This window comes from Idiotropiscis lumnitzeri, chromosome 1 (assembly GCF_059441095.1).
Source record: "Idiotropiscis lumnitzeri isolate Australia: NSW breed Sydney's pygmy pipehorse chromosome 1, RoL_Ilum_1.0, whole genome shotgun sequence".
Taxonomy (NCBI): domain Eukaryota; kingdom Metazoa; phylum Chordata; class Actinopteri; order Syngnathiformes; family Syngnathidae; genus Idiotropiscis; species Idiotropiscis lumnitzeri.
Genome location: NC_142391.1, coordinates 34,946,214 through 34,961,148, shown reverse-complemented (window position 1 = coordinate 34,961,148; position 14,935 = coordinate 34,946,214). Strand labels below are relative to the sequence as shown.

Here is a 14,935-nt window from a genome sequence, read left to right as displayed (position 1 = left end):
ACGCATGTTTGTTTGGAAACTGAATTGGCTCCACATGCACACAGATACACCGTATAACAATATAAGCCACAAACTGTTACATTTGGTGAATGTTTGATACAGTTCTAAAATAAAAGGGAGGCAAATAAAGTACAATTGTGTTGACACTTAAGTCGATTTTTTAGGTACCTCTGCTTTACTTGAGTATTTATTTGCCTGTTAACTTTCCCCTTTAACTCGCTACATTTAAAAAACAATGTTTGTACTTTCCTTCGTTTGTCAAAAGAGGTTCAATTCACTTTTTTTTTTACACTGCAGATGATGGTGTGATGTAAACAGAGAGCAGGAAAGTCGACATCATGAGTGAAAGATTTTTGTGGTAGACGAAAAAGAGACAGCTGCTATGTTGATAATGTTAACCAGAGAGCGTTAATGACGATGTCGGTAATTTGGAAAAACAAGATATTCCCCATCCAAGGCATTTCTTAGAATGATGAAGGATGTAAAGGGACACTTGAATGAGCTTAACACTTATGTGTAATAGGTTTGCATGTAAAAATGACATCTGTAGTAAAATGTTCCCCATAAAAGGGAAAAGCGATGGGAAAACCTTTGATTTATATTTGTGAACATATATATCTATATATATATATATATATATATATATATATATATATATATATATATATATATATATATATATATATATACATATATATATATATATATATAATACATATATATATATATTGTACGTATATATGTATGTATGTGTGTGAGTTTTCTTGATAATAATGATAATAATAATAATAATAATAATAATAATAATAATTAGGGGGTAAAGCTTTCATAGGTCAAACTTAAAAACAAAAAAATATCTAAAAAACGTGATTTGCCAGGTAAAAGACAAGTGAAGCGTTTCTTTAATTGTCACAATGGATAAATTCATCTCTGATTAAAACATTAAAATGTGCTTTTGACCAGTGGAATGTATCTCCTTTCATTTTGATACACCTGCGACGTACAGTGACAAGCAGAAAAATTAAATGCGCTTCCACAAGATGACAGAAGGCAGCCTACACAGTGAACTTGTGTGGCCACCTGTTGCCATCCAACAAAATAAATTATTACAATAAGAAATCAATCATACAATGCGTAAGTCAGTTTGTGAGTCGATACAAACATAATTTTTGTGTTTAACCTTTGTTTGATGTTCCAAAAGGGTTTTTTTTCATGTGTGTAAAAAAAATCATGAGCCTTTTCCCAGTAAGGTTGTAAAACACGGACTGCACATAACGTTGCACATTAAGTGCGGTTCGAAAAACGATACACTGCTGCCCTCTTTGTTTTATCGGTGAAGTTGCACTTGGTAATCAGATCGGTGAAACATAAAGTAGAAAAAATAGCAAACCAAAAAGAGTAAATGTAATACTTCGATGTTAAATTGTCGACCATTAAATTGAACGTTGAAATTTAATTCAGTCTATAATGTCTAGTTGAGGTTTCAGCATTTGGCTGCCTGACTGACAACTGTCCAATCAGAAACGACTACGAACTCTCGCTGTATTGCTGGGATTCAACCAATCACCGTTGTTTTTGTATTTCTGACTGGCCAATGATTTCGCTTTATATTTACAGGTGGAAACGAAATACGCCGACGAGCCGTGGATGTGGTTGTGTATGTTTTGTACAGTTTCGTCGTACGCGTGAACAACAGTTTTCGGACCAACGTTTAGCCTTTTTCACTTCAATGTTTCTCGTGGGGCATTGTGTTGAAAAAAAAATCTCCCAGAAAAAGCTCATCAGCCGTAGGGACTGGAGAAGTAACTGGTTCGTTGACGTGTTGTTGATGCTCGGTTGATTTCCATTCTTAGCCATCCGGCCCTCAGCGCTCCTCGCTGGGGTAGAGTAGAAAGAGTGGCGTGGACGTAGAGAATGGAGGATTTAAGGGATTGTCATGGCGGATGTCTCGGCGTGGCGATACACTAGCGACCGTCCCCTCGGAGGATGGGGCCCGCTACTGTGTGTCTTTCTGGGCTCTCTGGTGGCCCTGCTGACGCCCCTTGTCGGAATAGAAGAGCAGTGCCGTGGCTCCCTGAATGCCATCGCACAGTTTCGCTGCCGGCTGTGGGGGAGCCCCCAGCAGCCAACAGCTGTACAGACCACCAGCCTCACTGTGCCTCTCACGAGCCTCGACCTGCTTCCTCTCAAGTCCAAGCCTAGCAAAGGTACTCACCTCTTGAGTAAGCGTACTCATTTCCAGCTTTCAGGCTATTGAGTCACTTTTTAAACTTTACAAATATTCTGCAAAATGGGTATGTTCCCCAAAAAAATAATATCGAGTAAAAGTCAATTCACTTCGAAAGGTGAAACGTGTGTGTACCATCACAATTGTAACAAATATTATACCAAAAAATGTTGACGCCACTGTGAAATTTAGATATGTTACCGTCTCTAGCGCTTGTGTATCCTTGCCTGACATCAATTTTGTCTCCTATTGTGATCTAGAGATGATTTTTGAGGCCCGAGCGGCACTGCAGCTGGCACAGGAAATGAGGAAACACGGCAAGAGGGAGAAAGCCCACAAGCTGCTGGTGCATGCACTCAGTCTGAATCCAGACTATGTGGATGCTCTGACCGAACTGGGGACTATTTTGGAGGAGGAGAAGGACGTGGTGCAGGCAGACCACCTGTACACCAAGGCTTTGGCCATCTCTCCTTGTAACAAGAGGGCACTGGTGAGCCGAGACCGCACCCTGCCACTGGTGGAGGAGATTGACCAGCGTCACTTTGGCATCATAGACAGTAAGGTGCGCAGGCTCATGTCCATTCCTAAAAGCAACTCTGCGCTACGTCGGGTAATGGAGGAGACTTACTATCACCACATCTACCACACAGTGGCCATAGAGGGCAGTACTCTCACTTTATCTGAGATCCGTCACATCATCGAGACGCGCTACGCCGTCCCCGGCAAAAGCCTGCAGGAGCAGAATGAGGCCATCGGTGTGGACGCGGCCATGAAGTACATCAACACCACTCTGTTGTCCAGAACAGGAGCTATCAGCGTCAGTGACATCCTGGAGATCCACCGACGAGTGCTGGGTTACGTGGACCCTGTGGAAGGCGGGCGCCTGCGCACCAACCAAGTGTTTGTCGGCCATCACATTCCTCCGCATCCTCAGGACTTGCAGCGGCACATGCAAGAGCTGGTCCAGTGGCTCAATTCGGACGAGGCCTTGCAGCTGCACCCGGTCGAGTACGCCGCTCTCGCTCACTACAAACTGGTGTACGTGCACCCGTTCGTGGACGGCAACGGGCGCACGTCACGGCTCTTGATGAACCTCGTGCTCATGCAAGCTCGATACCCGCCCATCACCATTCGTAAAGAGCAAAGGGCCGAGTACTACGCAGCTCTCGACACAGCCAATGAGGGCGACGTGCGGCCTTTCATTCGTTTCATTGCCAGATGCACCGAGATTACGCTGGACACTTTATTGATCTCCACCACTGAGCATGCCGTGGGGCTCCCCGGGGCTAGCCACAACCAGGCCTGTCCTGATTGCAAACATACTATTCCAGTTCACAACTGATTTGGTGTTTGGGGGGGGCAACCGCTTTGTCTGGTTTTCAGTCTGAAGGGCTCATGCTGGCTCTTGTTTTGAGTAGGAAGAGGTATTTTAATTCCACGCAAGCACTGTCAGAAGTTGTCTTCTGGAAAAAGTGTCACCTGAGAGGATTCAATAATTGACATTTGGGACCTCTAATACAGATTGCTTTGGGGAAGAATGTAAAAGCACTTTCATCATTTGATTATTTATTTTATGCAAATAAAAAATGGATACTAATGCTCAGATTGAATGAATTTTAAATGCACTTATCACATTACGTTGTCGCTCTGGTGAGGTTGATATCTTTATTTTATAACGAGATTTTTTTCAGCCTTCAAAACAAAGGCTGAATTACTTCAAACCATAAACTAGCCGTTAAAATATTCTATGAACTCAAACACTACATTGTATTTACTGTATATAAAACATTCACACAATATAACAATGTGTATCGAATACAACTTTAGGCCACTGTGGTGAGCACTTTATATAGTTTGTATTCAATCTGGAGAATGTTACAAATTGTCATTTGGAGACTTTATATATGCGCGGCGTTCTAAGACAAAATGTATTGTAACTGAACAACACTGGCCAAAGTGCATAGATAGAAATTAAATGTGAGTGCTTAAAGAAAATCAGCCACAACCAGTTAATTTATTCTGACTCTTAAATTCTGACATATTAAAGTTGAACAAAAATTTGCCTAAAATAAGGGCATCACAAGTTTAAATTCAAGTTCATGTTAAAAGAGATTGTTGGACCGTTTATCATTTAACTGTTAGAATGGGTGTCAGAGTCTTAAATTTTATTTTTGCACAATTCTGTTAATACACAGCTGATAGGTATGTATCTATATTTTGTATGTACACACTATTCTAATGTGTAACACATTGTTTAGCCAGTGTCCCATTGAGATGGATGGATGGATATTATACAATTACTGAATAAAACCTGACGGCAACATTTAATCACAGTCAGAAATAGGAAGGAAAAGTAAAAATGACAAGGGTCAAAGGTGTTCTTGGTTGAAAGGGGCTGGTGGTGGGCAGCAACTCTGCAGTTAAGGCAATCTCGCAGGAACAACAACGAGAAGGCTGACATTTAGAGAAAGTCAACGTCATACACGAGGAATTTTGAAAGGATCACATGGTGGCTTTCCGCATGAAAATCGCAAGCATCCTTTCACTTCTTCAGAAGCATCTTAGCAAAGTCTGCATTGGACAAAGGCTTCGCATCTCCGGCACCGTCCTCAGATGAGGTCCCATTCTCCACTTTGCTTGCTGGGCCACTTTGGCGATTCAGAGAGCGAGGGAGCAATGACAACTGTGTGCGTCCTCGTCCTCTCCTGAGGAAAAAAATGCATAATGACAAAATTAAGCAAAGCTGTAAGCACTCAGTGAGAGGATTTATGAGGCCCATGGTAAACTTACGCGCCGTGGACCTGGTGAGGAGTCAGGTTTGTGGCGGGCTGACTGGGACCAGGTTTGGAGGCATAGCGGCGAGTAGGGTTGCTGATAGCAACAGAGATCCTGTTCCCCTCCACATACATGCCGTCCATTTTCAACACTGCCTGAGAAGCCTGAGAGTCATCTGCAAACTCAACATAAGCCAAACCCTGCACAAGCCCACAATCAGAAAGTCAGCTGTGTCCTCATCACTCTCTTGGTCAATGTATAGCAACTAATGTCTCACCTTGGGCTTTCCTGAACGGAATGTAACAATACGAACTTCCTTAATGGTGCCGTGATTCTTGCATATTTCTTCCAATTGCTCCTTGGTGCAGGAAAATGGCAGCCCAGAGATGAAGATTTTGTGTTTTTCCATCGATGTGTTATACTTGAACACCTGCAGAGGTGAAGTAGTTAGTTGTACAACACCTACACTAAAGAAAGGACAACTTTTGCATACAATACAATGTTCCCCTGCTACAATACATTGCAGATTTTTAGGCCATCATTTGTGTTTTTATAGTATATAGGAAATTTTACATTTATTTTATGTGGTCGGTCTAGAACAATAAACCGGGATTTAATAATAAAAATAAATATTTAAAAATAATAATAATTTGCAATTACCTTGAAGTCCGGGTTCTTGTTCTTGTCTACACACGGTGACACAAACATTGGCCTGCCCTCCATTTCCCGTCTATCGAGTTTCAGGGCTTCAAAAACGGACTCAGAGCTTTCAAACTGCACATAGCCATAACCTTTAAAGGTTCCTTTATTTGTGGAGATGAGGCGTATCTGTTTGACGGTTCCACATGTCTCAAAGAATGTCCTCAGTCTGGCCTCGGGCTCCTCCAGGGTGTACGACAGGTTGCTAACAAACACACTGTTGTCATCGTTCCGAAGCTCCTTTTTTTCCTCACTTTGATTCTGGGCACTGGCCTGCTGGGCTTTGTTGTATCCAGGCCTTGTTGTACCTTTATAGCCAGGAGGATCCTCCTCACCAAAGTCAATCTCAAGAGTCTCTATCTGCTTCTCTCTGCTTTGCTCACCATTTCCTTTGTGTCGCTTAGGAGCGTGTTCTGTCAAGAACAGAGAAGACATGGGTTCTAAAAATAACAATTCATTCACATTGACGAATCAGTAATGACTAAAAGCCTTCAGAAGTCTGCTAAAAAGTTGTATTTGGAAAAAAATCATTTTGTTACCTCTCAATAACCTGAAGCTCAAACGCCTGTATTGTGCTCTATCAAAGTAGCGTGACAGGAGGAAAATGTGAACGTTTTGGAATAGCCAACCTTGATTCACCTGGCAGTAGGTGGATCGTATGTTCGGTTGTGGTGAGCAGGAGATATCCTCGCAATCTGCCACATTTGGAGGGCTTTTGCAAGGAATATTGTCAAGTCAACGAGTACCATGGACTCCCTTTGAAAACAACTGAATTCTAAGACACTTGAATAAAAGTATCAGTTTTTGCCTTATGCAACCAACTTAATGCAACTAATTCATTTTATTATTGTTTCATAGCATCAATCCATTTTCTATACTGCTTGTCCTCCTTGGAGGCCTTTTCACACTGCACTCAGCAATGTGGGCAAGCCCATTAATTGTGTATGAGTCACAAGGACTCGAAGTAGGCACACAATGCCATTGTAAAAATGTTTCATTTGAGAGTACCCATGGGGGAGGGGCTGGCGAAGTGATTTCAGACGACTCTGTTAGTTCCACTTTCTAAACCGGACAAACTTGCACCGGGATACTGTCATCCAAGCATGCACCACGCAAACCAAGTGCAGTGTGAAAAGGCCTTTAGGGTCATGGTTCATTGATGTTATGTTGTCGGGGTATACTCTGGATTGGTTACCAGCCAATCACAGTTGGTTTATAGAATAAGTTGTGTATCATGTTATTTTCGGAGGAAAACCTCTCAATCTCTGTGGATGATATTTCGTTCTGTAGCAAATTTACCTGCATGGTCAGTCCACTCATCCTGATCCAGCTTGTGCTCTGCTTTCCGCTTCTCCCCAAAGCGACCCCCCTTCTGAACTTTCTTCTGAATCCTTTTGTCTGCCTTGGACTTCCGCCTCTGCTCTAATTGTTTCTCCTCTTGTAGAGGCTGGAGGGCTTCTTTCTCTGCCACCTTCAAAAAAAAAAAAACAGCCATTTGATACTCATGAGAGTCAAAAGCTTCTAAAAGACAATTGCTGCTCTCAGCTTCTAACCTTTGCCCGTTGCTCATTCACTCTGTTCAGACGAGTCTCGGTTTTCCGGACTGCCACATCCCAGTCCTCCAAAGAGCCTGGATGAGTGGATATGTCATGAAGATCTCCCCAAAATGCCATATTAGTCCGTCATATGTGGGGGAGCTCACCTTCCACTCTCTCAAAGGTAAGCAGGACCTCACACACGTGTTCTGGGTAGTCAGACGTGCACTGGACTGCTCTGTGCAGCGCTTTTCGACAATGGACCGAATCTCCATAAGCTCTGGAGAGAAAGTACACCGGACCATGCTGTAAAGTTTGCTTGATATTTTCAACTTTCAATATGACATGCGCTGACAAACCTTTCGAGATTATAATATTCCAGCCACATGTTGGCATATTTGGCATTCCCTTTTGTCATGATGCTGTCCCACAGTTCTCTGGCTTTTTGCATGTTTTTACAATGCAGGGCCTGTGAAAACGACAAAAAAGAGACACGTCAAATGTTTACACAGACCTTGAGAAGAAGAGAGACACAAGGGCTTCACATGCACACGGTTGTTACCATATTTCTAAAAACCTGATGCAGACTGAAACGAAAAAGGACCATCCCTTCCAAACAGTTTTCATAGTAACATAACGTACCTCTATTCTCGCCCAGATTTGCATTATGTTGCAGGAAGGGTCTCCACTTTCTCCAAATCCTAGTGGCAAGACACAATGTGTCAGGTGGATATTCACATTAAACTGCAACAGAACATTGTGAATGAGTTTTCGCCTACTTTCTTCAACATCTTGTTCCATGTAGTCCAGACAGCGAGTGAAGGATCCTCGTAACTCCTCCAATTCTTTACTTGACTCTGTGACATGAGGAGGTCGCCAGCAGAGGGGCGATGCATAAACATTTCCAAAAACACAGACAACTACGGATTTTATCTGGTGCTGTTCTCACCTTGTCTGAAATCCACACGTCTCCTTAGGTAGTCGAGATAAACTTGCCAAATCTCCACATAATCCGTAGCTTGAATGAACCCAGCATTCAGAGCCTTTTCAAACAAATCTGTGGAAAACAACAGGATCTCCTTCAGTTATCATTCTCACAGACATGTAAAATGTGCGTCAATTAGTCCAAATGTTTGCCTGAAACAGTTTGATGAGTGCCCCCGTGCCTCTCGACAGCTTGCAAATAGCTCTTCCAAAGAACCATAGTCCACGGGCAGTTTCTGACAGCACGATCATGAGTGGAGAGAACCAGATCTTTGATTTTCAGTTGACGATCCTAGACAGGCCAAAGAAAACAAGGCCACTGTAATGTGGGCGTGATGATTTTTTTTTTTTATTAAGTACATCACACCCAGGTCAATACTGCCATTATCTTCCGTTATAATATTGTTCTAACCAATGGCTTCGTAGTCCACCAACATAAAATTCCACAATGTTACAAAACTATTTGACTGAAACTAAAGTAATCAGAGGAGTCGCTAATTCTCAAACACTGAGAGCCCTAATGCGAGTCAATACTCACGAGATATGTAGTGTATTTGGTCCACATGTCCGGTACCAGGCAATTCTCGACCAGAGTCCGCTCAAAGGTCATCTGGATGCGGGTCGGGTCCCCTTCCTTCATTTCAAAGTCAATGTAGGCCTGATATTCGGCCAGTTTAGGCGTCTCTGCCACCAGCTGCAACAGGACAACCAAATAAATCAAGAGAAAGGCCTTCACTGTCATGTGACCCAGCAGGTAAATCAAGTCTAAATTCTCATTGGTGGTTGCTTACCAGTGACTCTTCATAAGTCTTGTACTTCTCCCTCAGCTGCATAGCAGTTTTGTACTGATGCATAATTTCCTCAGGTGGCCCTTGGTCAGACCATTCTTCATACTCTGCAAATGTTGCCTCCATGTCTTACGGGAAAAAGAATTCAATTAAAATAAATAAAATTTACATAAATCACATATAATCACATAATTGTCAAGATAACACAGAAATGTTTTCAGTTATGTCTACATTTATTAAAAAGGCTTTTCAAAACTAATGAGTAACTGAAAAAAAAAATTGTTTTTTTTTTTGGGAGGGGGGGGCGTTGACTTGATTGCTTTTATTCACTATTCAAAGCTGATTGTGACAGTTTTTGTTCAACAAATGTTTTTCTCAACATGAGTCATGTACATTTCTTCAGGTCCAGCCAACACAAGCCAGACTGCCGCTCATTGTCCAGCTGCTCATCTGGAGCAAGAGTAGGACATCCTTACCCATTAAGGGGATGGCCAGCTGGCGGCGAAACAGTGTATGGATGCGCTGAAGCTGCTTATTCAACAGCTCTTGCTCGTCGTGGCTGGGAATCTTGCCAGGAGGTGGCTAAAAGGAAAGACAATCGAGAGGATGAACAACACAATGACAGCAAGGAAAGTGAGCACACCCAAATACATCAGCAAAGACAAATGTCACAGTTATGAGGCAAGGCGAGATAGTACGAGCCTTGACTGGGGGACGGCGGCATCAGACATTAGTTCAAATGTTGCCAATGAAAACAATACTGACCTGTACTGTGGCCAGAATGGCATTCTCAAATTCTCTGTATGCCTCCCACACCGTTTGTCCCTTGGTCATGTGAAGCCCAACAGCTGTGATAGCTCTCTCGAAAACGGATCTCACCCGTTCAATGCCGCCTGGTGAGCCCATGCCCCCAATAGAATACTGGGTATATTCCAGCCAGATATCTGGGCCTGAATGTAGAAAGAAGACACATACTCTCAGGATTGTATTACAGCTAGGTGTCCAATCTTTGTTTTGTCAGTATGCACTCACAAATGTAGTCTTTTATAGCCTTCTCAAAAAGCTCATTAACTTTTTCTCGGTTTGGCTCTTCTTCAGTCAGGCGAATCTCATCCTTCAGCCAGTCTAGCCAGATCTCTGTGAGGTTACACAGAATACGTCGGGTAAACAATTCATACATTTAAACTTGCTGTTCTGAATCTGGACCTGCAGTAGGTATACACCAACCTTCCGTGAGAGGAAAAAGTTCACTCATTTTCTGCCTTGCCTTTCGCAGACGGAGCAGATCGCCCTCATGCTTCAGTAGTTTGATGAGGTCAACGTGACAGTTGTAGTCAAAGGCATTGATTGATAGCTAGAAATCACAATTCAGTGCATATGATGAGACAGTTACAATTGAACTCATCTTTCTTTCATGTCCAACTTATCTACAGGGGTCACTTAGCCTACAACAGTAGACATACGTTACGACTCAACATTTATGAACGAAAATGTAGCATAATGAGGCGCGCTCAGTTACCGTCAAATATTGTGTTTTTTGATTTATTGAATGAATGATATACTGTTTTGGGGCAAACTTACTGCTCAAGGGCCACGTCATGCAAACATAAAAGGGGGTAAACAAAAACATCTATACTTCGTTTTATATATAGTCATCCCTCAAGGGGAAATTCATTCACACTATGATGTATAATTTGTGTTTGCACGCAGCACAGAGAACCACATCAGAGAAGCACAGGCCTACAAGATGGGAAGTGAGTGAAAACGCAATTTATTAAGTATCAAACATTTAATAAAAGAGTGTGTTAATGTGTTTATTTTGCTTTTTTTTAATGTTACTACTGTATTTAATACCTAGTACGCAAGAAACTAACTAAATGAATTTGGAAAAATAATTTTGAAGAATAACAAATGAGAAAATTGCCACATTTGTGCAGCAAATACTGAAGAACATATTTATATAATCCATAAACTAAATTGTGCATTTAGCAACACGTGACGATTGTACATTACGTTCGTATTGTATTACTTTTTTGTGCACTGATGACTTGTTCGGCTTTCATCCTGAAACTGTGACGTCGCAAAGCAACACGCGCGGCGCGTGTAGTCACGACCAGCTAGCATCATGTCAATAACGTAGCGAATAAAACCGATTTCGACAACTTAAACCGACAATTGTTTGTTGTAATGCACCGTGGACACAAATAGCATAGCAAGCTTTCACTCGTTAAGTTGTCACCGACTTGTTTCGCACTCATTCATTCGCGTTTAGCTACTCGGCTAACCTCAAAGAGTTACCTGTTCTTCTAGGCGTTGGATTTCGGCTTCATTTTCCTTCTCGTCTTCTGACGTCTCGTCCTCCTCGTCCTCCGAGTTGTCCACTCCCATGCCCTCTTCGCCATCGCTCTCCGAGTCCATTTCCCTATCGTCCATCTCTGCGTCGTCCTCTTCTATATCTTGCAAATGCGTAGGCTCTGCGTTGCTCGCTGCTGCCATATTGGAAAGGCTGTCTGCCTGGTAACGAGACAAAACAGCCCCCAGACCCGAGCTGTAATATCAAACGAGAGCCGCTTGTGGGCGCTACGTCCCTTTGTCCACCGACCACAGTGCTTATAAACAAACCATTGCGGCTCGTGTTTACTCGTGCATTTCCGGAACTCATCGGCTTCTGAACATGGCGATGGCCTTACGAAAGTCTTCGTTGTTTTTGAACGCAAGGTTTCTCCGTCCGGAGCTAAATATTCTCTGCTCATATCACAAGAAGGTAATCTAATGGATCGTTTTGACGTATTTTTCAATTGTTGCAACAAAGATCTCGCATTTGTTATGTCGTTTGCTTGTGTGCGTGGTTGTTTGGATCAGTAACCGTTTTAGCATGTAATCGATATCCTTGATTGCCAGATTCAAGTCAATGTCCTAGTGTGTCTTTCTTCTCACCAGTAAGTCCATTTAGCGCACTACAACTACACGTTTACACTGGCTTTTTGTCACTAGTCGATTCCAGAAGACTTAGTGCGTGGCACATGCCTATAAGTTAGGCCTAATAGTGTTACTAGTACAGTACAGTTGTTTACTTGCAGGGTTTGTTTACGCGTTACAAGGCCAAACGTGGCTTGGAGTATTAAAAAAAAACACGTTACAATAATATTCTACTGGTACTCTGACTTGTTTCTAAGTGAGGACAAAAAGCATACGAGTCCATGGACCTGGATATTCTAGATCTTGAATAAATGCTCTGGCAGTTCTTCAAACATGGCGAAACCAATTTACGTCTCTTTGTATTATAATGATTCCCAACTGTGTGTGGTAAGCACGTTTTTATATCATTCTAAAGGTTGTAGACCACTATGAAAACCCAAGAAATGTGGGCTCTTTGGATAAAAACGCCAAGAATGTGGGAACTGGTTTAGTGGGCGCTCCAGCCTGTGGTGACGTCATGAAACTTCAGGTAAGTGTAGTGGTCAAAAACCTGATATAACTGCCGCTGTTTGTCAAGCAGATCAACTGCTTTATTTTTACTCTCTAGGTTGAAGTGGATGAAAATGGTAAGATTGTGGATGCCAAATTTAAGACATTTGGATGTGGATCAGCCATTGCTTCCAGCTCTTTGGCAACTGAGTGGGTGAAAGGGAAGTCGGTAAGTTTGCAAAGAATTAAACATTTCTGCAAAACTCATACTTGTATTGATTGTGGTCGCTCTCATCTTTTTCTCTCCAGATCGATGAAGCTTTGAGAATCAAGAACACAGACATTGCAAAAGAACTCTGCCTTCCGCCTGTCAAGCTTCATTGTTCCAGTAAGCATACAATATGAGCACATTTAAAAACAGAAATTGATGCAGCATGACAGTTGTACCAAATATATATATGGCAGAAAGCATATCCCAGTGCAGGGACATCAAAAACATGCCATGCTCTGTCCAGATTATTCCATCACATTTAACTACAAATGTCCCTCAAAACAAATGAATCATCTTCTTCGTCACAACCAGGAAGGAAGATGCATTACAAAGGGCATTTGTCTATAGTTAAAAATTGACGGTTTCGACTCAGTCAGAAATATGTACACGATTCTCTTCTCCTGTTTCAGTGCTTGCAGAGGACGCCATAAAAGCAGCCCTGTCGGACTACAGAATAAAACAGACCAAGGAGGAGCAGAGTGTCAAGGCCAGCGGTTAATATCTTATCATTAAGTATCCATAATGGGTTGGTGTACCTCAGGGATGTGTCATGTATGTTGTCGCAGGATTGTACAGGAGATGTTGAACCCTTTCTTCCCTGGGTCTTATGGATAAATTCCTCAATTTTTTTCTGCTAATAAAATAACAAGCTTATTGCTCAATAACATTTACATTTGTGATGCTGCAATAGTAACTTTTTTTTAGCATCAATCTCATACCAAGTACCATATAGACAAAAACAGTATGATATCAGAGTAGTTCAGTTGTATTCACATTGACAGAGATTTTGAAACTGGAAATTAAAGATCAATCTTAAAATAAATGAGCTGTGTTCCATTTGTTCGACAAAACACTTGACTTTGATGCACCATTAACAATAGCAATAAAGCCAACTGTTAAGTGTAGGTTAATGTACAGAAACCATAACCCTTCCCATGTATTATGATTAAAAAAAAAAAAAAGATTTTAAAAACCTGGCACCATCAGTGTGACCCGTAAATGTGTACAACTCAATGTAATTTTTTTTCAGGAGAAGTTAAAACCAAGATAACAATTGCACTAATGTGCACACTGATAATTCAGGATGTGGCTTTATTCACCATTAACTATGTTCAAACTTATGTTAAATAGGAGCTGGCACTGATTCAATTTGTGCGAACACCGAAAGATGCCAAATCCAGATACATAAAGTACAAATCCTGCCTGTTTGGGAGAAGCACCCATGGCATGCAAACTGGCAACGTTTTTACTTTCTGGACCTGGATTTGACCCTTCTGGTATTTGGAAGTGTTCGTAATTCTCTACCTAGAGGAAGGCCCCCCAGTTTAAGCTAAAGGAAAACAACCCTAACGCATGATGCTGCCATCCTGTTTCTTCACTGCAGGTATGGTATTCTTTTGGTGACAAGATGAGTTATGTTTGCACCAATATAACTGGGAATTATTAATTATTTAACCACCAGTTATTTAATCGTTTTTTTCCTATCGAATTGCATAGTATTTGGTATTGGCCGCATAAACGGTGGATAAAGATTTTAAATGAATTATTTTGGTATTTTTTTTACATCACCCAAAAAATTGTCATATTCACTGTGGTGTGTTGAAATTTTTTTTAATCAATTGAATGCTAAGTAATAACTCGTCATGTGAGTCAAGCCGAAAGTTAAAACAACTCTGGATTTTTCTCCCACTTCCCCAAAACATGCATGTCAGGTTCATTAAAGACTAAATCGACCTTCGGATAGAATTCGAGTGTGAATCCTTACTTTGTCTTTACTGTATGTCACCTGCGATTCGGTCACCACTCACAAAGACAGGTTCCAGTTCTTACTTTGATCGAGAGAGTGAACAGTATTGAAAACGGCTGGATGGCTAACATACATATTTAAGCACTAAAGTGAATCTTAAGTCCCTCTGCATTTTGTTTTGATATAATACCATCAGTGTGCTGATGTCATCCATAAGCATCTCCGTCAAGAGGTGCCACTGTTGGCGCTGCAGAACTTTGTTTAGCAACAGCAGCATGAAGAGGAGGAGCAATACAAGACTGTAAGCAGCCAAATGAGCACTGAGTGAAGGAGGTTGGGTGTGCGCAAGGTAGTGTCATTCTTGGTGAAAAACAAAGATGGTGTCGCTGCAGGATGGGTTGTAATCGTCTTGGGAGAGGAGTAAACGGTGGTCTCATTGTGCCTTTTTTCCTCATAAGGTCTTGGGGTTGAATGGGAAAGGACCATGATTTGGTCTGTATT

The 14,935-nt window shown here is 41.8% G+C and overlaps 3 protein-coding genes across 3 annotated transcripts; 2 read left to right on the top strand and 1 right to left on the bottom strand.

The window, feature by feature from the left end:
• The first annotated feature begins 1,605 nt into the window (after positions 1 to 1,605).
• Positions 1,606 to 3,824, top strand: ficd (FIC domain protein adenylyltransferase). Its single transcript, XM_088297478.1, has 2 exons — positions 1,606 to 2,207; positions 2,488 to 3,824. Exons 1-2 carry the CDS (start codon positions 1,937 to 1,939, stop codon positions 3,567 to 3,569), a joined length of 1,353 nt encoding a protein of 450 aa, XP_088153604.1. The 5' UTR covers positions 1,606 to 1,936; the 3' UTR covers positions 3,570 to 3,824.
• A 398-nt stretch (positions 3,825 to 4,222) lies between these two features.
• On the bottom strand, positions 4,223 to 11,570 carry sart3 (spliceosome associated factor 3, U4/U6 recycling protein). The gene is made up of 19 exons (XM_088297465.1): positions 11,307 to 11,570; positions 10,236 to 10,362; positions 10,041 to 10,145; positions 9,774 to 9,958; positions 9,485 to 9,590; positions 9,012 to 9,136; positions 8,759 to 8,914; positions 8,374 to 8,512; positions 8,186 to 8,293; positions 8,016 to 8,093; positions 7,879 to 7,937; positions 7,596 to 7,705; positions 7,404 to 7,516; positions 7,255 to 7,331; positions 7,001 to 7,172; positions 5,663 to 6,114; positions 5,280 to 5,432; positions 5,018 to 5,202; positions 4,223 to 4,932 (listed from the first exon to the last, which is right to left on the bottom strand). The coding sequence occupies exons 1-19, from the start codon at positions 11,502 to 11,504 to the stop codon at positions 4,770 to 4,772; spliced, it is 2,811 nt and encodes a 936-aa protein (XP_088153591.1). The 5' UTR covers positions 11,505 to 11,570; the 3' UTR covers positions 4,223 to 4,769.
• A 36-nt stretch (positions 11,571 to 11,606) lies between these two features.
• iscua (iron-sulfur cluster assembly enzyme a) lies at positions 11,607 to 13,510 on the top strand. Its single transcript, XM_088297492.1, has 5 exons — positions 11,607 to 11,772; positions 12,343 to 12,456; positions 12,535 to 12,645; positions 12,726 to 12,804; positions 13,098 to 13,510. Exons 1-5 carry the CDS (start codon positions 11,683 to 11,685, stop codon positions 13,184 to 13,186), a joined length of 483 nt encoding a protein of 160 aa, XP_088153618.1. The 5' UTR covers positions 11,607 to 11,682; the 3' UTR covers positions 13,187 to 13,510.
• Positions 13,511 to 14,935: the final 1,425 nt, after the last annotated feature.